Genomic DNA, 15,913 nt, shown 5'->3' with positions numbered 1-15,913 from the left:
GACAACTTATCTGAGAACAAAAAGTCAGTATCAAAAAATTTAGAACAGAGAACCTGGGATGTAGCCTGGTAACAGAGTTCTGGCCTACCCGTGTAGTTCAATCCCTATAGAGAAAAAGGAAGAGAGTGGCGGACGGGGACTTGGCTGGCACTGTTTGCCTTGGACTGGCTCCCTAGCACCACATAAAATCTGGGGCTAGTGATGTACACCTGTAATCCCCGCACTTGAGAAGTAGATGCAGGAGAATCGGTTATTCAAGGACAGCCTCTATTACATACTGAGTTTGAGGCTATCCTATGCTACATGAGTTCCTGTCTCAAAAAGCAGTTAAATACGTCATAGGGAAGTCTTGGGCTGATCTGAGAGGCAAGATGCAGCTTCCAAATTAAACTTATAGTTGTTTTTCCTTTTAAATAAGTGGCTCCTGTCCTGCCCTCTCCATCCTCCCTGACTAGCCTTGTTTAACCAGCCTCTCTCTCTTTGTCTGGCCTCTCTATCCACCCCCCCCCCACTCTCTGCCCCCTCTTGCTGTGCCTGTTTATCTTCTCTTTCCATCTCTCTCCTCCTGATTTGGGCCTCTCTCCCAAGCTAATGCCCCTTCTCCATCCACCCTGTGGTTTCTGCATTTATTAACTGCTGCGTGCATGCCCTCCGGGGAGTTGGTTATGTAGAGAATTAAGAAAAGCTTGGCTTTTGGAGCCTGCAGCTAAAGATTTTAAAATAAGTAAATAAATAACGAATCTAACAGAGATGCCTGAAAAGTGGCCCCTTCCATCCCGGAGGCCCGACACCCAGAAGCCGCAGGGCAGGCTGTTTCCCCTCTGCAGGGGTCCATTTGGAATCACCACGTCCCGCATTCCCCGTGCAGACACTTTCTTGTCTTTCTTTTGTTGTTGCATCCCTGTCCCTGACCACTGAGAAGGTAGGTACCCCAGCTCAGCTGTGCACTTCCTCTCTCCCTCTCATCTCAGATGAATCCGCCCACTCTGCTTAGTTTGAATTCTCTCTCTCCCTCTCTCTCTTCTCACTCGGCTCTGAATTGATTTGTTTTTAATTTTCTCTTTCCTTTTCTTCCTTTAATTTTTCATCTGCACTTTCTCCAAACAAGCCACCTCCTAGCTGTCCCCTGGTCTATGGTTTGGTTTCCATCGCTCTCCCTCCCTAACCCCTGATGATTTTGCAGGTGCATCCCTCTCATCTCCCCTACCTCTGCTTCTTCCTATCCACCTCCTGATCCTGGTCCCCAAGGCCTCCTTCACTCTCCCTCCTTCTCATTTTGTTGGCTGAATGCATTTGTGTGTGGTTTAACATTCAGTCTCTGTGTCTCTTCCCATACTGTGTGCTTGGTGGGGGGGTGGGGGGGGAAAATTTGATTGCTACTGTCTGGAGTGGTTGCTGAACACCCTCACCCTTCATCTTTGCCAGCTCCTAGCTAGGGACTTTGGTCACACACACTCCAGTCCTTCAGGGCCCACCTAGACAGTAAGCAGTAGAAGAGTGGGCTCTGAGAACCTCTTGGTCTCCAGATCTGGAAGGGATTTCTGGCTGAAGATAAAATTCAAAGTTAAGTCCAATTGCAGCCTTTGGGGCTGACTAGGCCAGGCTGATCTCTAGACTTTGACTGAGTCTTTTTATGACGGCACAGTAGAACTCAGAGGTGCAAGTTTAGGGGGCCTGGGACACCAACCAGCATCAGTACCACTGAGATTCACAGCTCTGGGCTTTAGGTGTGATAATGGAATGGATTTAGAGTCTGGAGCAGGCACTAAACTTTGAGAACTTACTTGGCCAAAACTCTCTGGGATGATTTCAGAATGGGATAAAATCTTAGCTTACCTACCCCCCAGAACAAGGCCTCCTCCAAGTCCCCGGTGTCTTTTCTTCTTCTGGACTTCTAAATTGGAGCAGTTTAATAGTGTCTCTTGGTACAGAATGACACACAGGAGATGATCGCTAGTAGCCACAGTGACTCTGGACAGAGTGAGACTTGTGATCGCTACTCCTGTACTCAGCTGGCTGCTCGGAGAGTGGCTCCCTAGGGACATCACCACTCCACCCTTCCTCCACCCGCTTCCGGCTCTACCTGAAGGTAGCCACAGAAGTTTGAGCTTCCAATAGCCCAATGGCCACGTCCAGGTCATGGTAGTCCTCCATCTTCAACCTCGAGGAAAGCATTAGACACTTGTTCTATTGTGTTTATCCCAGGAAGGGTTAGGACAGTTCACTCCTCAGAACACTCTACCTATGGTGCTTGCTGGAAGGGAGAGGATGAAGTTGTTCTTCACCAGGGGGATAAGTACTGCTAGTCTGAAAAAGGGGTGTGTCCTAGCCTGATGAAAACTTGGAGACTCCACCCTTCAAGACCTCCTGGACCTCCACAAGGGGGCAAACATGGGAAGACGAAGGCAAGCAGGCGTAAGGCTTGGGATGCACAAGGGACACCATGGCACTCCAGGTGTTTCTTGTCCATCACACTGTCCCCTTTCCCCATCCTTCAGTTGTTTGTTCCCCTTGACCCTCAACTTTTTCTTAGACAAGTTAAAAATGATGTCATTAGCAGAGCCATGAAAACAAGTGTATAGGGCGCTCGCTTTGCAGGCATGAGGGTGTGAGTTCAAGCCCCAGAAACCACATTAGAAAGCCAGAGATGGTGGCCTGTGCTTCTACGCCCAGATCCGGGAAGACAGAGGCAGAGCAATCCCTGGGGCTTGCTAGTTAGTCAGCCTAGCTTGAATGACTAGCCCCGGGTCCTCAAAATAGCTCAGTGGATAAAGAAGCTTGCCACCAAACCTAATGACCAGAGTTCAATTCCTGGGACTCACATGGTAGAAAGAGAAAACCAGCCTCTTCAGGTTGTCCTCGGTATGAGTGAGAGTGTCCACACACACACACACACACACACACACACACACACACACGCACACACACCAATAAATGTAATTTAAATAATATATTAATTCTAAAAAAAATAAAAGAGGGTTGCTGACTCCTGAATAATGACACCCAAAATTGATATCTGGCCTCTAAATGCACACACATACAAATGCACCTGCACACACGTGCACACACACACACATGCACACACATACACACACATGCACACACAGAAAGGGAGGGAGGAAGGAAGGAAAAAATGAAATCAAGGAAGGAAGGAAAGAAAGAAAGAAAGAGGAAGAAGAACCTCAATATCCCCTGGCTTTCACTCGACCTCTAGGAAGAATGAGTCCTAACCAAACACAGCCTCTGGCAGGATCCTGGTACCTTTTCTTGGCAGTTTCTGGAAAGATGAATGGACTGACCTCCCCCAAGGACTCCCTGATAGCACTGTCTTCCCATCTCTGCTATCCTGGGCTGCAGGGGACTGGACCCTTCCCATCTGACCTCAGACCTTCTTCCCCTGTTCTGATCCTTTTAGTCTATTGGGGGCCATAGAAGCCAATCCTTTTATAAGCCAACCCAACAAAGATTCTGGTCATCCCGTTTTATCGGCAGGTAATCAGAGCCCACCTAGTATGAGACTTAGCATAAATTCTCATAATCAACTTGAATCCCTTCAAAGGGTTCTTGTACGAGGGTGAGGTCAGTAGGCTAAAGGAGTCAGAGGAGAGTGATGGGGAACTGAGACTTCAAGACATTACCAGGTAGGAAGCCACAATCTTGGCTTGGACTTCAATGGTTGGGTACAGAAACATACTGGGGTATTCATCTATCCAGTCCAGAACCTTTCTGCTCCTAATACTCTACCCAACTTCCAGTGTGATACAGTGGGAAGTCACGGAGGTTCTGCATGGGACTGGGGATATAATTCAGTCACCAGTGTTTGCCTAGCGTGCATGAAACATTGGGTTATAAGCCAGACATCTCTTAAACCCTCCTGGAGGTGGAAACAGAAAGAACAGAAGTTCAATGTCAGGCAACTTGTATCTACTGATACAGTAGTGACTTGACTGGGGGGTAAGCTGCCACCTTCTGGCTGAACTGAGTCTATCTTTAAAAAAGATTCTTTTTTTTTAGCTTAAAAAAAATTGAAAGTTCAAGGTCAAATTTTACTATATATTGAGTCCTAACTTAGCGATGCGGAATCCTGTTAAAAGAAAAGTGACAACTTAGGAGCTGGGACTGTAGCTCAGTGATAGAGCGACTTGCCTAGCACGCGTGAGGCTCTAGGTTCGTTCTCTAGTACTGATGGGGGGAAAAAGACATGGGAGGGGGGCTCTGCATGTCTATAGAAGGAACATCATAGACCTGACCTTCCTCCTTGATCCTGTTCCTTTCCTTGAGTCAGGTCTCTAGCTCAGATGCAGACTGTGGTCCTGATCACAATATGGTCCTTTACCAGTAGCCTTGCTGCCTCCCCTGACCAGAGTAGCCTTAAAGGAGGGGTATACGGTGACCCCGAGCTGTCGTTACCATGCATCCGTTCCTAAGGCTCCCTTACCTGATATCTCTATTTACTTAACAAGCTGACCACCCTGGGCATAGGATGCATCCGAAGATCCTAGAGATGTCTTTCTCGCTTGCCTCCTAAAAGGAAATTCAGTGAGAGAACCCTGGTACAGCCAGGGGACTGGGAGAAGTTGTCCGCTCGGGGTTGGGGAGGAGAGCTGAGGGTTCTCCTGGAGACTTCTGTTGAGAATGAAACTGTCTTTACAACAACCAGCCTCAAACCGGGCATGGTATAATCTGGGCACGTCATCCAACACTTGGGATGCAAAGACAGGGATGTTCAGGTATTCAAGGTTATCTTTGGTTACATAGAGAATTTGAGGCCAGGCTGGGCTACATGAGACCCTGTCTCAATTATTTTAAATGGGACTTGGGATATAGCTTAGTCAGTAGAGAACTTGGCTTGCATACATGTATCAAGTCCTGGATTCGAACCCCAGAACTGCGTAAGAACACCTGGAACCCCGGCACTCAGGTAGTAAAGTCGGGAGAATCAGCAGTTCAGTTATATCAAGAGTTCAGCGTTCCAGGCCAGCCTTAACTACATGAGACCTCATCTAAAATAAAACCAAGCCTCCAGTTTTCAGGAAGTGAAGACTGACCTGTGGGGCAAGTGACTGCCAGATCATACCCACTCTGGACACCTATGCCTGCCTCTGCTTTGGGTAAAAGACCAGCTCTCCCAGAAGTCTTCATGGCCTCACTGACTCCCACAGTGTGCTGACCAGCAAGGACTGGTATTCATAGATCACCTCAGCCATCAGTCACAAACCAGCAGTACATTTCCAGCGACGAGGCCCACTTCCTGGCTCTAGATCTTTGTTGGACTCTATGGAGCCCTTTAGAGAGCCGTCTGGGTCTCTGATCCCTTCTGCCAGAAACATCCAGAGCCAAGCAAAGGAAACCATAGTTTGTAATCTGTGGCAACAAGATATCCTGAAGGAGCCAAAGAGTCAGTTGAACGAACTCAGTTCAGACCCCTCCTGGCACCTGGAACGCCCTGATTGGCCCCGGCTCTTAGTGAGGCCAATTCTGCCTTCCTCAGCCCTTAATATTAAGAATTTACTATCATATTTTGTTGAAATTATGCCCAACATGGTGGTACACTTGCCTGTAATCCCAGCATTCAGGAGACTGAGGTAAAAGGATCTCAAGTTCAAAGCTGTATTGTAAGACCTTGTCTAAAACAAACTGAGCTAGGAATGGTATGCATTTGTAACCCTAGCATTTAAGAGGCGGCAGCTGTAGGATCAGGAGCCCAAGGTCATCCTGGGCTGCATATATATGTACAGATCCTTTCATACATATATACATGGTTGTGCACGCCTTTAATCCCAGCACTCAGAGGCAAAAGCAAGTGGCTCTCAAGGCTAGCCAAGGCTACGTAGTGAGACTCTGTCTCAAACAATCAAATCTGAGGTTACAGACAGCAAATCTGGCTGGACAAAGATTGTGGAAGTATCAGGGACAGATCTGCAAACAGAATAGTACCATCTGCCCTTGCAAGGTTGGGGCCCCTTCTGTGCAGGGATGGGTGGGGAGGCAGGGGAGGGCACAGTTAGAGAATCCTGGACTATTTACCCCACAACAGACATTGGGAAGCAAAAAGCCAAACCCTCATTGTGTGGATGGGGAAACTGAGGCCTTGACTGGGGAAATTAATTTGTCCAGGGGCCCCATGGTACTGAGGCAGTGACAGGCTCTCAGATTCCTAGTTCCCTGCCAGGGACCTTTGGATGGTGTCAGTTTACCTTTCTGGTCCTCACTCTTGGAAAAAAAAATTAACAGCCCTATCCAGATGTCAGCCAAGGGCACTGGCTGAGGCCCAAGGAGCTGGACATGGCTGGTCCTCTCTAGAGGTGAATCGGCCTCCTCTTGGGCCTAGAGTTGGGGTGGTTGCGTTTCTCTCTCTCTCTCTCTGTCTCTCTTGCATTTTTGTGACTCTAATGATGAACTTATGCTGCCACACTTTTCCCTTCTCTTACACAACTCACCTACTAAAGGAGGAAGTGCCACTTTATTGGTAAGTGGACGTTAACCAAGAGGGACTTAAAAAAAAACCAGAAAGTTAAAAAAAAAAGAAAGAAATGAAAAAAAAAAGAAAAAGAAAAAGAGAGAAACAGAAAGACAGTTGGTCAGCTACTGAACACCCCTGAGCTCTCGGCAGGGTCGCAAAACAAAGTCAAATATTAACAGAAAGAAAAAAAAAAGTCAGGTTCCCCAGCAGATCATTTTGGTTTGGGTATATAATGACATTTGTGGTTTTTTTTGTTTCCGTTATTATTATTATTACTTTTTTTTTCTTTTTTATTTCTGTTTTGACTCCTTTTCTTCGGTTAAATTTTGAGTTCAGTTATCTTGCCCCTCCCCCATCTGTGTGCCGTGTGACACCCGCCCCCTCCACGCCCTTTATCCTGGTGGGGGGAGCCTGGCCCTGGTGGGCTGGCCCTGGCTTGACTTACCAGTGTCGTCCCTCTCTCTTCTCTCTACTGGGAGGGAAACTGTCTGTCCCCCATGAGGGGACAATGCCAGCCCCTCTGGTGCCCCATCCTGGAGCTCCCCCTCCCCCGCAGCCCCTATCCCCACCGCTCCGTCCCTCTTGTGTTATGCATGCCGAGAACCTTGCATGGTCTGCTATGTTGAGGCCAGAAGGTGAACACTCAGGAGAGGTAGAGGCAGGGCAGGCGCGGGAACCGTGTGTGCGATGCTCCGGGGCTGCAGCCCGCGGCCTAGGCCCGGTGAAAGCCCTCTCTCCTTTTCTCCCCCCACCCCACTGCCCTCTCACGTCCCCCCTCGACCCCTCCTCTTTTTCTTTCCACCTCTCTGTCCTGCTTGCACCGCTCCCCTCTGCTTCCTCACTGGCCCACCCCACCCCACTCCATCCCTGTGTCTGTCCTCTGCATCCGCTACCTTCTTTGCTCCGGTTCCCCTGTGCATCCCTCCCGACCTCTCTCGCCCCCTCTCCGCCCCTCCGTGCCCTTCTCTGCCTCTCTCCCCGTCAGAAGCCTAGCTCGCCCCGGGCCTGCGACAAGGTGACCGCCGCGCCCACGCCGCCCGCGCGTGGGAAAGACAGTCAGAGCCCGCGCTCCGCGCCGTCGTCTCAGGGACGTGGGGGCCGCGCGGCGGGAGGGGCGGCCAGGCGCCGTCGCCGGCGGAGGAGGAGGCGGCGATCGCGATCCTCGGCCAATGCGCCCCGCCGCAGAGGGCGCCGGCGTGCAAAGCCAGCGCCGCCCCGGGGCTCGTCCCGCTCGCTTAGCGGGGCTCACTCCAGCAGCGAGTCGGGCGGCGGAGCCCCGGGTCCAGGGCCCGAGCCGGGCTCAGAGCGAGGTCACAGCGGACACGGGAAACGGTGAGCCCGCCTCCTGCCTGCACCACACAGGAGTACCCTTTCACTGGTCACCCCGAAACGGAACCCCTCGTAGGGTCACCCTACATACAGCCCTCGGGGTCACCCCACATACAACCCCTCACTGATCACTCCACATGGGGTTTCCTTCTCGACATCCCACATGCATCCCCCATCACCTCCAAGGGAACCTCCCTTGTTAGTCACCCCACATGGACTCCCTAATTTGTCCCTTTGACACCTCATTTCCTCTGTGCTGGCCTCACGGATCCCTACTGCCACCCCACACACAACCTTCGTCTCTCCCTGCCCCGCAGCCAGCCACTGAGCCCCGCCCCACAGGCCCACAACCCTGAGCCATGGCCCGCGCTCCCTCCTCTAGGGCAAAGGAGCGACCCCCGCGCGCGCGGCCCACAAGCGCCTCGCCATCTCCAGGCGCGCACAGCCGGCGGGGTGGCCCAGAGGGGAACAGCTCATCGCGCAGCCCCGGCCCCCATCCGGGGTCCTGGAGCTCCAGCCGCTCGCCGTCCAAATCCCGCTCACGCTCCCCAGACAAAAGGACCCGCAGCCCCAGCCTTTCCCCGTCTCCCAAGAAACCTCTTGGCCGGTAAGTGTCCCTAGGGGCGGATGGCGGAGAACCCGGGCTTAGGGTCCAGATGGCGGGGATCCCTCACCCACGAGTGGGCCCCACAGGGACAAAGACAGCGAAGGCCGTGCGAGGCATGCCGAGGCTGAGGCCGCCCGCACCCGACGTCGCTCCCGCAGCTACTCGCCCATCCGAAAGCGACGCCGTGACTCGCCCAGTTTCATGGAGCCAAGGCGCATCACCAGGTACAAAGGGGCCTGAGGGTGAGGTGGGAATAGAGCTGCTGACTCTAGTTGGTGGCAGGGATGTCAGGGAGTCGAGATTCGCAGACTTCGGGGGGCCTTCTAGAATGGACTGATTCTGATCCGATGGAAAAAGGAGGGTTTGCCAAGAGGGGAGGAACTAAAAGAGAGAGGGACTGAGTGAAGAGATTCAGGGGTCATCGAAAAGTTGGGGAGGGACGCGGGTGCCAGGGCATCAGACGCCTTGGGAAGGAAAGATGCAGGTGCATGGACCCGAGCCAGTCTGTACTTGGGTCGGGGTGGCCAGACGCGGGCATGGAGTTCAGCTCTGGGAGATTCCATTCATTCATCTGGAGCCCCTCCTTCCCCCCCCCAACCCCCCTCCCCGTGTCTGTCACATCCTCAGTGATATGTACTTTTTCCTTCATCTCAAGGAACCTCCTGCTGCGTGGCCTGTGGCCAGCCTGGGGGCCATGTGGACCGGGCTCCACAGGCAGCCCAAGTGATGCCCATGTGAGCTAGTCTGGTGGTGGCCAGCTGTCGTCTGCGGCTCCTTTTCTCACTAACCTCGCAGCACCTGGGGAAATTGGTGGAGGGGGCAGAGCATCCTAGTATCTGGAGCAGCTGTCTGAGGAACCCCAGTGCAGAATGAGGAGTGTGGCTGATTTGATGGAAGACGAGGGGGTTCTGAGTCTGTAGGTGAAATCACCCTAAAGCTGGGACTGGTGGCTCAGGCCTCTCATCCCAGCTACTAGGTAGGCTGAAGCAGACAGGGTGGAAAATTCAAGCCCAGAATGAGAAACCTAGCAAGACCTTGCCTCAGAGCAAAAGGACTGATACGTGTTTACAGTGAAGGCCATGGCTGGGTAGGAGAGCACTTGCCTAGAATCCCCCAGTGAGGGGCTGGGGTGTGGCTCAGTGGTAGAGCACTTGCCTAGAATCCCCCAGTGAGGGGCTGGGGTGTGGCTCAGTGGTAGAGCCCCTGCCTAGAATCCCCCAGTGAGGGGCTGGGGTGTGGCTCAGTGGTAGAGCACTTGCCTAGAATCCCCCAGTGAGGGGCTGGGGTGTGGCTCAGTGGGAGAGCTCCTGTCTACCATATATGAGGCCCTAGATTCAATCCCTAGTACCAACAAATTAAAAATCACACTGCAGTCCAGGATTTTGCTGCAGTATAAATAGATTGCCATATGCTGAGCCCCGCATTGTCCTGTCTTGCTGAGGGGCCTGGGGGAGACTGACACACCTCAGTGACCAGAAGTGCATAATTAGCTGAAATCTGTAAGAATCTTTTAGCTCCAACTCTTGATTCTCAAAATAGTTCCCCTTCGTCCTTGATAATCTGGGCTCCAATAAAGCAGCATGGGCTCCTCCTTTACTCAGACGGAAAGCTCCCGGACAGGTCACAGGCTCCCGCTGTACACTGCCAGCCCTAGGATGTCCAGAACCTCCTATCTTCCACCCAGCTCGCACCTCAGCCCCTCTCCCAGCTGCCTCCTCCTCCCACTAATGCACACCTATTTTTCTTCCTCAGATTTAACCCTTGAGATGGGGCCTTATAACCCCCTTAACCACTTTCTTTTCTTTTCTCTGGGTCATAGCCTCCTGCCTTCAAACTAACTCCGGGCCAGTGGGGGTGGGGTGGGGTGGGGTGGGGTGGGAGGTAGCTGGTTGGGGTGAAGGGGGGAGAAGGGGTGAAGACCAAAACAAAGACAGCAGTGGCCAAGGGTCTCCTCCTTGTTCTCTTTGAGTGACCTTAAAAATCCACCTTCACTCTGGAAGTGATGGTGCATGCTTTTCATCCCAGCACTTGGGAGGCAAAGACTGGCGTGCAGAATGATTCCAGGACAGCCAGAGCTACACACAGAGAAACCTTGTCTCAGAAAAGAAAAAAACGAAAACAAAACAAAAACAAAAAAAAAAATCCTAAATCTTCTATTTGGAACAGGGATTGGGGGGCAGAAAAAAAAACAGGATTTAGCCATAATACATGCAAGCAGAGAAGCCATTACTGGCCTTTTTTTATGTGTGTTGTCCCTATTTAAAAAGCTTCATTCAAGGTCTATAGATACGGCTCAGTTACTGGAGGGTTTGCAGATAGTCCAGTGTTCAGTCCTCAGCATGCACGGACAGGTGAGATAGATTCTCAGTCACACTCTGCTACACAGGAGGTTTGAGGTTAGATACGTGAAACTCTGTTTCAAAAATAAAAGTTTTGCCCAGCGATGGTGGCGCACGCCTTTAATCCCAGCACTCAGGAGGCAGAGGCAGGCGGATCTCTATGAATTCGAGGCCAGCCTGGTCTTCAAGAGTTAGTTCCAGGACAGGCTCCAAAGCCACAGAGAAACCCTGTCTCGAAAAACCAAAAAACAAATAAATAAATAAATAAATAAATAAATAAAAGTTTTATTCCTGCTGGACATAAGGGCACATACATACATCTGATCCCAGAACTCAGAAGTTGAGGCGGGAAGATTGAAAATTACAGGCTAGTCTGGGCTACATATTGATGCTGAGGGAAAAAAAGCAAAAAAATAAAGAAAAATGGAAGAGGAGGAAGAGAGAGAAAGTCAGATATGGTGGCCCATGTCCGTGATTATAACACTCAGGAGGTAGAGACAGGAGAATCAGGAGTTGAAGGCCAGCCTTGGCTACATAGTAAGGCCAGCCTGAGCTATAAAAAATCCTTCCTCAGCCAGGTAGGTGGTGGCGCACGCCTTTAATCCCTGCACTCAGGAGGCAGAGGCAGGCAGATCTCTATGAATTTGAGGCCAGCCTGGTCTACAAGAGCTAGTTCCAGGACAGGCTCCAAAAGCTACAGAGAAACCCTGTCTCGAACCCCCCCCCCCAAAAAAAAAAAAAAACAAATCCTTCCTCAGAAAATAAAATGAAGTTTTGGGTTAGAGAGTTGACTTAGTGGTTAAGAGCATTTGCTGCTCTTTCAAAGGACCTAAATTCAAGTCTCAGGTTACACTTGGGAGTGTCTGTGTGCCTCAGCTCCAGGGGATCTGGCAATCTCTGGTCTCCACGGCCGCTGCACATGGGCACAAACCCCACATACAAACACATAATTAAATAATTTTTTCACTCATAAAGTTCAGAGTGAACTCAGGGGTACTAGTATTTGTGAGGGTCTGGCTTCTTTCTACCCCCAGCATCGACAAACAGGAGAAAAAGAAACACACACACCACCAACAACAACAACAACAATTAATAAACTTTCATTTATTCATAAAATATCATATTTTTTTTCAGAAAATATTTCCTAACACTCAGGTCAATAAAGAACTTGGACTTTGCCGGGCGTTGGTGGCGCACGCCTTTAATCCCAGCACTCGGGAGGCAGAGGCAGGCGGATCTCTGTGAGTTCGAGACCAGCCTGGTCTACAGAGCTAGTTCCAGGACAGGCTCCAAAGCCACAGAGAAACCCTGTCTCGAAAAACCAAAAAAAAAAAAAAAAAAAAAAAAAAAAAAAAAAAAGAACTTGGACTTTTTCCCCTGTGGGCAGACAAAATAAAAACAACAACAACAAAAACAAAACAAAAAACAATCGGTATGAATTTGGCAAAGGACACAGAAGTTTGGAACTGGAGTTGTTCCTGAGGCCAAGGCTCAGAAGAAACGTAGGCAGGAAACCCTCGCCACTGCTGTAATGGGGGACTGAGGCAGCTTGAGAGCCCCGGATGGGCAGAGCCCCAGGTGGACTAGGATCTGCTTTTCTCTCTTACAGTGCCCGAAAGCGTCCCATCCCCTACTACAGACCCAGCCCCTCCTCTTCCTCCAGCTGCTTGAGCAGCGACTACTCAAGCAGAAGCCACAGCCGGAGCCTGAGTCAGGGCCACAGCCACGGGAGCTACAGTAGCCGCAGTCATGGGACCCGCAGCCGCTCATGCAGCCGCTCCAGGAGCCGCAGTCCCAGCTACCACAGCAGGAGCAGCTCTGAGAGCGGGGGCTTCTAAGTCCAGACGGACCCATCTGGGGTTAGAAGGCCCTGACACAACCAGGAGAGGCTGGGGCCCTAAGACCTGGGAAGGAGGGGTCTGTACCCCCATATTGCTACAGAGGTCCCGGGGTGGGGGTGGGGCAGCACGTGGGCAGTTGGGACTACGGAAGAGCTTCTTCTCTGGTGGGTGTCCCACCCACAAGGAGGAATCGAATTGTCTTGTCCCTAAAGTGTGCCCATCCCCACGCCCTGCCCACCCACCATGACCAGGGAACAAAGAGCCTTTTCGAACACGGATTAGATCACCACGCCCCTCTTCTGCTTGAGGCCAGCTTACCAGCCTTGGGGCCCATTGCCTGGGTACAGCACAAGAGTCCCCTGTTGGCTCTCACCTCACCTCTGCTCAGTGGACCCCTGCATAGCTTGGAAGGTGCCAAACCCGGGACCTTCCCCTCCTCTCTATCTCCCGCGGAGTTGATCTGCAGACAGCGAAGCGAGCCAGATCTCAGGGGGAAGCAAGACCCACCTAACTCTTGGTGTATCGCCAGGCAGGATGAGATGCTCACACTTGGTCCCATCTCTCTCCCTTGCCCTCATAGCAGCAAGCCGGAGGCCAAGGCCACACCATCTAGGCCTTCATCAGCACCAGAGGTGGCATATACCACATCTGTATCTAACCCTGAAGTCAAAGATGGGGGTGCAGGGGTGGGGGACATAGCTCAGTTGGTAGAGTGCTTGCCTAGCATGCATGAAGTCCTGGGTTCCACCCCAAAGCATAAAACCAAGCATGCTGGTGCATGCCTGTAATCCCAGCACTCTGGAGGTAGAGGCAGGAGGACCAGGGGTTCAAGGTCATTTTAGGCTACATAGTGAGTTTGAATTCAGTCTGGGGTACAGGAGACCCTGTCTCAAATGTGAGAGATAAAGACTGGGGATTCAGGTCAGAAGATAAAAACGAACACGGGTAGAAAGCCGAGGGATATTTTTCTTTTTTTAGTGTGGGCCCAAACAATGCAGTCAGATGACGAGGCAGGTCAAGGGCTACTGGGAGACGTATACCGACTGCTGTCTGGGTCACGGGCCAAATGATTGCTCATGGTCACAAGCAGAGGCCAGCATGCAGCGCACTTAGGAGCCTGCCCAAGGGAGGCCTCGCTACCAGGCTTTGATAGGTCAGGGTTGGTCAAGGCTTTCAGAACAGGAGTGGTAGGTTCCAGCCAAAGCCGTCCACCTGGGGCATGATGGGGAAGCAGTGGTCCCCCCTCTAGCCCTCTTCCGTGGCACCCAGCCCTCCCCCTGCTGGGGCCCTCAGGGATCTCGAAGTCTTCCTTGGCCCAACAGGGCAGATGCCCTGGGCTCTGGTTGGGGGGAGGAGTCTGGGGTCTGATCCGGGTTCCCACCCTCTCTCAGTTTCCCCTTCCCTCTTTCTCCGCAGTGCGGGAAAAAAAAAATTGGACTGTAATAAATACATTAGGTGCCCGGATGACAGACTGAGTGAGCCTGGGTCTCTGTGGCTGCGACCATCAGGGGAAGATTCGGGAGGAAGGAAAGGGGCTGGGGTCCTTCCCTGGGACGACTGAGCAGGGCTCACATTCCTCCTGAGAGCCCTGTGAGAAGAGGTGGCATCAAGGAAATCTGTCCGATCATGTCCGGTCCCCTGCCTCTGAGTGAGAGACTACACAGCCTCCTGAAGCTCAAGGGGAAAGGAAGACAGAATCAAGAGAATGTCCTTCCTGCCTGGAGGTCTTGTGGGCTGTTTGTTCAAATGTATTGTGTCTATGTGTGCAAGACTGTGGGGTGCCTGTGCCACTGCACGCGTGTGGAGGTCAGAGGGCAACTCTGTGGAGTCCGCTCTCTCCTTCCACCTTTACAGGAGCTCCAGCTCCGCCCCCAGGCAGGTGAGATGAGCACCTGTACTGCTAAGCCATCCTGCTGGCCCATGTTTGTGTGTTTGTTTGTTGAGACAAGGTCTTACTGTGAACCCTGACTAGCCTAGTAGACCAGACTAGACTAGAACTCTCTGTAATCCTCCTGCCTCAACCCCCTAATTACTGGGATTTCAGTCATGCGCCACCATGCCCTGGTTGGGTTTTTTCCTCCTACTCCTCTTCCTGTTGTTTCTCCCTTTTTTTTTCCTTTGTCTCAAAGACGTCTCGTGTGTGTGTGTGTGTGTGTGTGTGTGTGTGTGTGTGTGTGTGATGTGAGTGAGTGATGAGTAGTGTATGGTGTGGTATGTGTAGTATATGTGCCGTGTGTAGTGTGTAGTGTGCACACACACTGTGTAAGACAAAGACCAACATGAAGTGTCTTTCATCTACTTAAGCTTCTCCGCCCTAATTAGAGTCAGGGTCTCTCACTGACCCTGGAGCTCACTAACGGGCCATGGAGCTCCTAGGTTCCCTCTGTCTCTGCTTCACCACCCTCGCACCCAGACCTAGGGCTAAGGATTCCCGCATCCCTCCCAACACTAGGGTTACAGATGTCTGCCCCCATACCTAGCTTTTACATGTGTGCAGGAGATCCGAACTCAGGTCCTCAGCGGGCACTTTACCACCAGAGCCAACTCCCCAGACTGTAAGCTGGTGCTCAGTCAAGCGTTTCCTGGGAATATGGCAGAAGCAAAGGCCTGTCTTTCAGCAGAACGGGGCCCTTGCCCACGCGTGGCAGGCACTGTAGGAGCCTGTCCTACAAAGTCAGCCAGGGTTCCTGGATTGGGAATCCTCAAGGTCAAAGGAAAGTCAGATGCGAGAAGCTGAGACAGAAGACAGGAGACAGGATAGACGCGGGAGGTCTGTCTGGTCATGCCGAAACAGCCAAACAGCCCAGAGTTTATTTCAGAGCTTGCTTATACACAAAAGCAGAACAAAGCACAGCACAGACGGTCAGTCAGTATCTAACCACAAGACTGTTCCTGTCCTTGAGCGAGCAGCCTCCCCCTCCAACAGGAGCTTGCTGCTCGGGAGCAGCCTCACTTTCTATCTTGATGTTCCTGAGGGTTGGCGTCAGCAGATTCTTTCTACTAGACCGAGTGTTCTTTTCTCACGGCCAAGTCAGAAGTCTCTCACAGCCCTCGAGGTTATTGGAAAAAGCAGAGCAGGAAAGCTTGAATTCAGATGACTTATAAGTCAGAATGGACTCCAGATGGAAACTGAGTCACACATGGGCTCCCACAAGGTACGTCATGTTGGATGTCACAGACAGACAGACACTCTGAAGTGCTTCAAGTCCCCTTATCAAGAACACTGGTCCAGCTAGGCGTGGTGCTACAGACGGTAAACTCAGTGCTCAGAAGGCAGAGACAGGAGGAATGAGACTTGGAGGCCAGTTTGGGCTTTACATAGCAAGGCTATTTT

At 51.6% G+C, this 15,913-nt stretch overlaps 1 protein-coding gene across 2 annotated transcripts in view; it reads left to right on the top strand.

The window, feature by feature from the left end:
• Positions 1 to 14,036, top strand: part of Srrm3 (serine/arginine repetitive matrix 3) — a 71,334-nt gene extending 57,298 nt beyond the window's left edge. Inside the window, exons 12-15 of one of the 2 annotated variants that reach the window (XM_041648287.1) lie at positions 7,452 to 7,795; positions 8,175 to 8,399; positions 8,486 to 8,623; positions 12,348 to 14,036. In XM_041648287.1, the coding sequence (XP_041504221.1) occupies positions 7,452 to 7,795; positions 8,175 to 8,399; positions 8,486 to 8,623; positions 12,348 to 12,576 (936 nt within the window). In that variant the 3' untranslated portion in view covers positions 12,577 to 14,036. Of the gene's footprint in view, positions 1 to 7,448; positions 7,796 to 8,174; positions 8,400 to 8,485; positions 8,624 to 12,347 lie in introns of both variants that reach the window. The other variant, XM_041648286.1, reaches the window with a different exon arrangement.
• The last annotated feature ends 1,877 nt before the right edge of the window (positions 14,037 to 15,913 follow it).

Source organism: Microtus oregoni, unplaced genomic scaffold (assembly GCF_018167655.1).
Source record: "Microtus oregoni isolate MIOR12 unplaced genomic scaffold, Mior012 000003F_ref0000135, whole genome shotgun sequence".
In the NCBI taxonomy this organism is placed as follows: domain Eukaryota; kingdom Metazoa; phylum Chordata; class Mammalia; order Rodentia; family Cricetidae; genus Microtus; species Microtus oregoni.
Note: the sequence above shows the minus strand (reverse complement) of the source record. Positions and strands in the feature narration are given on the sequence as shown.